At 52.4% G+C, this 9,633-nt stretch overlaps 1 protein-coding gene across 1 annotated transcript in view; it reads right to left on the bottom strand.

Annotated features, from left to right (window-relative positions):
• Window positions 1-6,936: 6,936 nt before the first annotated feature.
• ACAD10 (acyl-CoA dehydrogenase family, member 10) overlaps window positions 6,937-9,633 on the bottom strand; it is an 80,850-nt gene continuing 78,153 nt past the window's right edge. Inside the window, exons 20-21 of the mRNA XM_011997887.1 lie at window positions 8,293-8,370; window positions 6,937-7,704 (exon numbers count right to left, since the gene is read on the bottom strand). Coding sequence (XP_011853277.1) covers window positions 7,564-7,704; window positions 8,293-8,370 — 219 coding nt within the window. The 3' untranslated portion in view covers window positions 6,937-7,563. The remainder of the gene's footprint in view (window positions 7,705-8,292; window positions 8,371-9,633) is intronic.

Genomic DNA, 9,633 nt, shown 5'->3' with positions numbered 1-9,633 from the left:
AGTGCAGTGGTACAATCTCTGCTCACTGCAACCTCTGCCTCCCAGATTCAAGTGATTCTCCTGTCTCAGCCTCCCAAGTGGCTAGTATTAAAGACATGCCACCACGCCTGGCTAATTTTCGTATTTTTAGTAGAGATGGGATTTCACCATGTTGGCCAGGCTAGTTTTGAACTCCTGACCTCAGGTGATCCATCTGCCTTGGCCTCCCAAAGTGCTGGGATCACAGCACCTGACCTAAACCTCTTCTGTAAATTGCCCCGTCTCCAGTATTTATTTATCAGCAGCATGAAAACGGACTAAGGCACCAGCTAATTTTTTTTTTTTTTTTTTTGGTAGAAATAGGGTCTCTTTATGTTGCCCATGCTGGTCTTGAACTGCTGGGCTCAAGCAGTCGGCCCACCTTGGCCTCCCAAAATGCTGAGACTACAGGCATGTGTCACCACGCCCGGCCGCCTCCTGTTTTAATAGCTTGTACTAACATTTCTCTTAACCAAGATCTTTCAGCCTGGAAATGAAGAGGTTGCACATGTGCCTTCGAGGGATTCCTCTGAGAACTGCATGGAAACTCAGTTGTAGAGGGGAGGCAGGCCACAGCTAGAGAGATGAGGAGGGCCCAGTTGGCAGAGAGAGCATGAAGGTGGAATTGACAGGTAGCTGTGTGGAGATGAGGGCGAGAGAGGAGTGGAGGGGGTGCTGAGGTTCCTACCATGTGCTCTTCCCCAGGATGGGGGAGCCAGGAGCAGCAGTAAACTTGGTTGTGGGGAGGGGAAGGAGAAAATGAGCTGACTTATCCACAGTCACATACATCGATACCGTGTGGGTAACGTGCTTATTCGTCCCTCCTGGTGTGTGTGGTGTGTGTCTCAGTGCAGGACACGCTGGTCCACAGGTTCATTTATTCTGGTTTGTCTGCGGTCTGTGGTGCTCACCATAACCTTAATCAGCAGCTCTCTCATCCCTGGTGCCCTACTGTTGATGCACCTCTTCCACCCACGTCCTGCCCTCTCTCCTTATGGAAATCTTCCCTATCAAGATCCAGCCCAAGTCCCATCTTCTGGGAAGTCTTTTGTGACCATAGTAGCCTTCCTTAGGTGCTTTTTTTTTTTTTTTAAATTTTGAGACAGCGTCTCTCTCTGTTGCCCAGGCTGCAGTGCAGTGGTACCATCTCAGTTCACTGCAACCTCCACCTCCTGGGTTCAAGCAATTCTCCTGCCTCAGCCTCCCAAGCAGCTGGGATTACAGGCATGCACCACTACGCCTGGTTAATGTTTGTATTTTTAGTAGAGACAGGGTTTCACCATGTTAGCCAGGCTGGTCTCAAACTCCTGGCCTCAAGTGATCCACCCGCGTCAGCCTCCCAAAATGCTGGTATTACAGGCATGAGCCACCCCATCCGGCCTCAGCTGCTTTCACACTGTCCTCAACAAAATACTGCAGACAAAGATCACCTGGATGTGCTGAAACTCTAATATAATTATGGCTCCTTGTGGCTCAGTCTCTCCAAAGCATGAACTAAAACTTAACTCTCAACCAAGATTTTGCCCTGACAGAGCGCTTTCCTCTCTTCCACGTTTCTTTCCATCTGTTTCCTGGTTCTTCATCGCCCCATGTCTGTGGGCTCACTGGCAGGAATGGGGCCGGCAGAAGCACAGGCATTCTCTCAGTGCTGAGACCTTCTGTGGAAACACCTCAAGCCACTTAACTTCCTCTAAGATATTCAAATTCTTAGCTTTCAACTACTCGAAACCTTTAATTGTTAGGGCACAACTGATGTGTTTTCAGGCTTAAAAAAACCCTAGTTCCACTTGCTCTCTAACAAAGATGGTGACTGAGGTCTCCTTCAGGGTCACTGACTGGTGAGATTCTAGATGTTTGGTTGTTTAGTCCCCATTCTGGGACACTGACTCAGTCTATGGAAGCTCTTTGTTGTTGTTGTTGTTGCAAACAATGATGTTAGCTGGGGAATTCAAAGCTCCATTTTAACAGGAAGACATCTGGCTGGGCGCAGTGGCTCACGCAGTGGCCAGCACTTTGGGAGGCAAGGTGGGCGGATCATCTGAAGTTGGGAGTTCTAGACCAGCCTGACCAACATGGAGAAACCCCGTCTCTACTAAAAATACAAAATTAGCCAGGCGTAGTGGTGCATGCCTGCAATCCCAGCTACTTGGGAGGCTGAGGAAGGAGAATCACTTGAACCCGAGAGGTGGAGGTTGCGGTGAGCCAAGATAACACCACTGCACTCCAGCCTGGGCAACAAGAGCAAAACTCTGTCTCAAAAACAAAACAAAACAAAACAAAACAAAACAAAACAAAACACAGTAAGACATCTGCCCTCACAGGTAGGAGGAAAAATGTGGTCAGCCCTGAGCCCCAGCTCTGCCCTTTTTGTTTGCATATGTTCTCTCTCTCTCTCTCTCTCTCTCTCTCTTTCTCTCTCTCTCTCGGACACACAGCTGGCTCGACACCCCACATGCAGCCAAGGGCACAGGACAGACACCCCCGGGTGGAGCCTGACCCCCTAAGAGGCAGTCGGGGGGGGCATCCCGGAAATTATTCTGGAAGTATCTAGAAGCTCATGCGCTTCTTGAGGGCACAGCATGCTCTCCTTGGTGACGTGAGCCTCATCATCTTCCTCCTTTCCTAGGCGAGGAGGCCAGTACCTCTCAGGAGGTGATCTTAACAATCTATGCCATGGAGTAGAAAGAGCTCCAGGATCTTCTGAATTTAGGTTTGAATTCAGTGACAAGCTGTGTGATCTTAGGCAAGTTGTGCAACTCCTTTGAACCCCTGTCTCCTCATCTCTAGCAGGGGCAGAATAAAAGGATCTGCCAATTGTTAGAGAGTTCAAAATAACCAGCCGGGCACAGTGGCTCATGCCTGTAATCCCAGCACTTTAGGAGGCTGAGGCGGGTCAATCACCTGAGGTCAGGAGTTCAAGACCAGCCTGGCCAACGTGGTGAAACCGTCGCAACTGAAATTACAAAAATTAGCCGGGCGTGGTGGTGCACGCCTGTACTCCCAGCTACTCAGGAAGCTGAGACAGAAAATCACTTGAACTCGGGAGGCAGAGGCTGCAGTGAGCTGAGATCATAGTACTGCACTCCAGCCTACATGACAGAGTGAGACTCTGTCTCAAAATAATAATAATATACAGATAGTTCTTAGCATCTGGTATGTACTAAATACTCAGTAGCTCTTATGATTCCAGCCAGGTGGTGTCGCTCATTCTCCCTCCCCTGGGTATCAGGTTAGGGAAGTCAAGCCTTTCTTACCCTCGCTTCTCAAAGTGGGTCCCAAAACAAGGAGCATGACCTGCAAGTGTGTTAGGAAAGCAGGCCCACCACACCACACTCTGCATTTTAACCTGATCTCAGTGGCATTCCTTTGCTAGTTAAGTGTGAGAAGCATGGCATCTTAGCTGGTCCAGGCTGGTCCTCAGCCCAGATGAGGCCCCACATGCTTGCACCCCAGTGTGAGCATAGCCGAGACCTCCTCTTTAGCCGGTCCTGCTCCTGACTCCAGCCACACAGGAACAGCTGGTGTGTGCTGTGGCTTATGGTAAGCCACGCATCATCCTATTTAATCCTCAGGTGATTCTGGGAGGCAAGGACTGGTCTATTCATTTTTCAAATGAGAAATCTGGCCAGGTGTGGTGTAATTCCAGCACTTTGGGAGGCTAAGGTAGGAGGATTGCTTGAGCTCAGGAGTTTGAGACCAGCCTGACCAACATGGTGAGACCTCTGTCTCTAAAAAAAAATTAAATAAATAAATAAAACAAGAGATCTAAGTCTCTAAGATGAAGGAACATTTCCCAAGGTTGCCCAGCTACTCTGTCACAGAGCCAGGATTTAAACCCATTTGAGGCCGGGCGCAGTGGCTCAAGCCTGTAATCCCAGCACTTTGGGAGGCTGAGACGGGCGGATCACGAGGTCAGGAGATCGAGACCATCCTGGCTAACATGGTGAAACCCCGTCTCTACTAAAAAATACAAAAAATTAGCCGGGCGAGGTGGTGGGCGCCTGTAGTCCCAGCTACTCGGGAGGCTGAGGCAGGAGAATGGCATAAACCCAGGAGGCGGAGCTTGCAGTGAGCTGAGATCCGGCCACTGCACTCCAGCTTGGGCGACAGAGCGAGACTCCGTCTCAGAAAAAAATAAAAATAAAAATAAATAAATAAATAAAAATAAACCCATTTGAATTTGGGCCACTTGAATCCAGAGCCACAGTCCTGACAAAAATTCTCTCCTTGACCACACTCTTGCCAGCCTCCCTCTGAGCTCCCATCTCCACTAGACCTCAAACTTGGCCTAGAAAAACTGCAGACTTTCAACACAAATGCTTAAGTCCACATCCCCATACTCTCATGAAAAGACTTAACAGTTACATGGTGTCCAACAGCTCAAGACCACATCCCTGGGATGCCCATACCTGCCTGAGAAAGCCCAAAGCTGCTGAAAGAAGTTACTGTTTGTTCCAGCAACATTAGAAGATGAACCCTGTCCCTGAGCCTCCGAGGGAGGGCAGGAGCCTAACCCGAAGAGCCAGTTAGCAAACCCAGACGGGTGTCACGCCAACGACGCTCCTTCCTGCTCTCCATAGTTCCCCTTCCTGACTCTTGAGCCCCCCTCCCAAACACCACCCCTCCCATCACCTACGCACAAATCCAAGTGGAGCTCAGTTCCCACTGGGCCCTGCTCCCTATGGCAATGACTTATGACTGATTAAAACCTGTCCCTGCTGGGTGCAGTGGCTCATGCCTGTAATCCCAGCACTTTGGGAGGTTGAGGCAGGCAGATCACTTAAGTTTGGAGTTCAATATAAGCCTGGTCAACCTGGCAAAATCCTATCTCTACTAAAAATACAAAAATTAGCCAAGCATGGTGGCGCATGCTTGTAATCCCAGCTACTTGGAAGGCTGAGGCAGGAGAATTGCTTAAACCTAGGAAGTGGAGGTTGCAGTGAGCCAAGATGGCACCGATGCACATCAGCCTGGACAACAGAGTGAGATTCTGTTTCAGAAAAATAAATAAAAACCTGTTCCTACCACTTTAGTGTCTACCTTTACCTCTGACAGCTCTTCACCATTGTGTCATCCGTCTAACGCTGATAGGATAGAAAATCCCCTGGGCCATTTCTCCATTCAGTCAACTTGATTAAAAGAAACCCTGTCCCAGGTTACTTGCAGATGTGGGCCCAGGCCGCTGGAGTCCGGGACTCACCTGTCCCAACGCACATCCATTTTGGTAAAATGGACGAAGGGGAGAAATCTGCACCCATGTCACAGCAGGGAAGGTAGCAGAAATACCAACCAGAGCGGTCTCTGAGTGACAGCTCTGGCACACCCAAGGCATTCCTGGGGAACTCTGAAGCCCTGGGTGGTGACAGACAACCCCAGGGGACTTACAATGGGGACATGCAGCAGAGATCGCTGGAGCCTGTTCTTTCGGTGTCACTCCCAGCTGCCGTCTTGAAGGGGACCTGTCCAGACAAGTTGCCTGGAATTGTCTCTTTGCAGCCTCTGTAGGATTGTTGTGGAATGATCTGACAGTATCTGAAATTAGGCCCTGGCGAGCACAGGTCTTGGCATCCAGATGCCATCTGGCCTCCCAAAGTGTTGACATTATGTGTGTGACCCGCGGCACCCAGCCTGCCCTTTCTTCTTGTCAGGCAGGTTTGGCTGAGACACCTCTTCTGGAGAGAGTCCTCCCCTCAGCCTCCAACCCCAGCAGTGCTTGCCCCATCACATGCCCAGGCCTCCGGGGCACTAACCACCATCCCCTACTTGAGATGCAAACCCCAAGGGCCAGCAGTTGGCCTGATTTGTTTACTTGCACATTCCCCCAAGGCTTGGACTCGTGCTGGGCCCAGAGCTGGGGCTCCCTCAACAGTGGTGGGCAGAATCATCTAGCAAAGGTGGAGGGCCTGCAGGGACCTGCCTGTCTGCAGGCAGCATTCCCAGGGTCCCCAGGGCCTCCAGCCCTCAAGGCAGAGGATCTGAGGGAGATGTGGGGGTGCCCACAGCCTGACTCCCATTTTCCTCTCTGCAGCTGTGTTACTGAACAGGCAAGGTTAACCTCAGAGGCCATGAAAAACATTCTTAGGCCCACGAGACAGGCCAGGCCATGACCACTTCCTTTTTTTGAAGAAAACCCCTCCTCCTGGAGCCTAAGGGAGCACTCAGCTGCTGTGCTCCTGCCACACTGGTCAGGAGGCCAGTGTGGCAGGCGTTGTGACAGGCATTTGTTTGGGGTTTAACTTCCTTGAGTAACAAGCAGTTTCTCAAGTGTGGTGAAGGGGGACCTGCTTCCCCACACCCCCGCGCACATGGGTCTGAGGAGCCATTCACGGGCCCCTCGTGGTGCCGATAGTGTAGGGGCGCAGTCCTGACTGGCCATTCTCAGGGAAGGTGGTTCCCACAGGGTCACCTCAGCAATGTGGCAGCCGGGGGGATGGTCCCTGCCCGTCTGGTCTAACCTGTGACAGGTTTTGGCTACACCACCACGAGTTATAAGACCAGTAGGCTGGGTCCTCACTGCCCCTGGCTCATCTTTGCATATCGCCGGGTTTCTCAAGGAGCTCAGACCACAAGTGAGTGAGCGTTTCCACTTTCCTCAGAGAAGAGAGATTGCACTCCAAAGTGTAATGGCGAAAGCGCCACCACCTCCTGTTCCATCAGATATGATTCTGACTATGGAGCAGGTGGAGGCTGCAGGGGCCTCACATGCCAGCTCCTGGGTGAAGTGTATATGAGTACAGGGCCCTGGGCTACATAGTGAGGGAAGGCAGCCAACTCGGGAGTTATCGGACCCGTGGCCTCTGCGCTCCCAGCATGTATGAGACTGAGATGGCAGCTTGGACCTCAAGGAAACACAGGCGGGAGGAGGCACGAAGGGAACCTCTCCACTCGATTCTCTTTGTATGACACAGAAAGTCCACAAAGCCTCTGAGATGTGTTTTCTTATTCTTTTGTGATCCCAAAACCCCTTTCCAAAACAACATTTAAATGAGTGTTCTGTGCTGTGTGTTCAAATGGACATAATCAGATGCCAGTGGCTTTACAATGTGGGTTGCATTCCATTTTCCCAGGCGCCCAGGCCCTGGGTCTCCAGGCCGCTGCCCATCGTGGCCACCCCTCTGCTCACCAGGGAGGCCAGACAGGAACCCTGCAGCTGCCAGAGCAAGCACGTCCCACAGCCTTCGGGAGGCCTCCCAAAATGTGTCCAGATCCCCACAGGCAGAGAGAGGGACTGAGAGGCTGAAGTGAAGTGACCGTGCCTGCCCAGCCCGGGACTGAGAGCCTGAAGACCAGCTTTCCAGACTCTGTCCTGGAACCCCCTTGGCCCTCAGCAAATCCCCTCCTCCTGGCCTGAAACAGACTTTAGGCTTCTTGCAGAGATGTCTTGTGTGGAGAACCAGAAAGCTTGAGTGCACCCTGACTGTCCTGGGACAGAGCTGCTGAGCAGGGTGCAGGAGCCACACACACTGGATCTTTCAAGGCACATCAGTGACAGATCTGAGCACGGCTGGTCCAGCCAGGACACTGGGCTCCTGCAGCCCCAAGCCTCTAAATGCGGTGCTTCAGCTCTAGCTTGGCCACCGTGGCCCGGTGCACCTCGTCAGGGCCGTCGGCAAAGCGCAGGGCTCGGGCCCAGGTGAAGAACTGAGCCAGTGGGTAGTCGCTGCTCAGGCCCGCCGCTCCGAAGGCCTGGCAGACACAGGGTGGAGGGAGGCGGCCCTGGGTGAGCACTTGTCTCTGAGGGCCCCAGGAATGATAGCCTGCTTTTGATGGGCCATAACAACCATCTTCCCAGACTTCCCCCGTGGCACCTATGTGATACAATCACTAATATTCCATAGGGCTTCCGTGGGGCCACACCTGCCATCCCACAGCCTCCAGACTCCCCAGGTCCACTCTGCAGGTGCCTTCTGCCCCATGTTGGGGCCGGGGGTTAGGATCTGAGGCGGCGGCCTCCCTGCATGGTAAAGAGCCTGGGCTCCGGGCTTATGAAAACCCAAGTTCATGTGAATTTGAGGTCAGCTACTTGCAAGCTCAGTGACCTGGACAAGTCACTTTACTTTTCTGTGCTTGTTTCCTCACATTAAAAATTGGGGCAGGATGACACCCCGCACCTTGCTGGGTCATTCTGAAGAGGAAAAGGAAAGTCGCATGCATGGTGAGTGGGTGACACAGGGTGTCTGCCAGGGTCTACGGGAGGCTGGGCGGCTGAAGACAGGGGAGTTTGGCATCTGGTATTGATGGTTCAAATAAGCCAACTGTCTAGTCTGTGCTCACCTGAATCGCACGATCAATCACTCGGGAGGCCATGGATGGGGCGACCATTTTAATCATGGCTATATCCAAGGCTGCAGCCTGTAAGGAAGAGGAGATGTGATTATAAAAGACCCAAGGGCAGCCCGGGTGGCAGAGTGAGACCCCCCGCCCCCCATCTCCACTAAAAATACAAAAACTAGCTGGGCATGGTGGCATGTGCTTGTAGTCCCAGCTACTCAGGAGGCTGAGGTGAGAGGACTGTCTGAGTCTGGGAAGTCGAGGCTACAGTAAGCCAAAACTGCAACCCTGCACTCAAGCCTGGACAACAGAGTAAGACCTCATCTCAAAAACAAACAACAGGCCAGGTGCAGTGGTTCAGGCCTGTAATTCCAGCACTTTGGGAGGCCGAGGCAGGCAGATCACCTGAGGTCAGGAGTTCGAGACCAACCTGGCCAACATATAGTGAAATCCAGCCTCTACTAAAAAATACAAAAATTAGCTGGGTGTGGTAGTGCACGCCTGTAGTCCCAGCTACTTGGGAAACTGAGGCAGGAGAGCTGCTTGAACCCGGGAGGCTGAGGTTGCAGTGAGCCGAGATCATGCCACTCTACTCCAGCCTAGGCGACAGAGCAAGCCTCCATCTCTCAAAAACAAAACAAAAAACCAAACAACAAAAAAGACCCGAGGGCAGAAAGCTTGGAATAATGATCAGATTCCCAGGAGGAAGTCAAACATCAGGGTCCAAAACAGAGGCCCCAAGGTCTCGCTGATGTGAGCTGGGTGAGGCTGCCCCTGCCTGGTATACGGCTAGACAGCACCCAGGGATGAAGGGCGCCATGTTAGCAACTACTATCTTATGTTGCAAGATGTGAAGCAAGTGCTGGGAGAATGTGGCTGTCTTCCCAGATGACGGGGAACACAGCCAGCACACACTGAAGGGACAAGGGGGAGGGGCCTGTGCTTTGCTCAGGGTCATGGCCAGCTCTGCCTCCAAGCAGCAGTGGACCAAGGCCAGTCAGGGCTCTGGGAAACCGAGCTACAGTGATCTGCCCTGGGGCAGGGTGTTCAAGGGGGACACCCAGCAGCCTCTACCATATCTAGCACGCCAGTGTCAAAGAACCAGGAACTGTGAACCTGGGTTGGTCCCTGACGGCTGAGGATCTTGGGTGGGGGTGGAGGCTGCCCCACAGAAGGCTGGACAAAGCACGGTCAACATGGCATTGTACTTGGTCATCACAGGCACTTAGAAAGAGCCTTAGTTAGCCTGGGTAACATGGTGAGACCCGGTCTCTACAAAAAATAAAGAGGCCGGGTGCGGTGGCTCAAGCCTGTAATCCCAGCACTTTGGGAGGCCGAGACGGG

This window comes from Mandrillus leucophaeus, unplaced genomic scaffold (assembly GCF_000951045.1).
Source record: "Mandrillus leucophaeus isolate KB7577 unplaced genomic scaffold, Mleu.le_1.0 Scaffold55, whole genome shotgun sequence".
NCBI classification, from domain to species: domain Eukaryota; kingdom Metazoa; phylum Chordata; class Mammalia; order Primates; family Cercopithecidae; genus Mandrillus; species Mandrillus leucophaeus.
The sequence above is the reverse complement of the archived record's forward strand: the minus strand, read 5'-3'. Positions and strand labels throughout refer to the sequence as shown.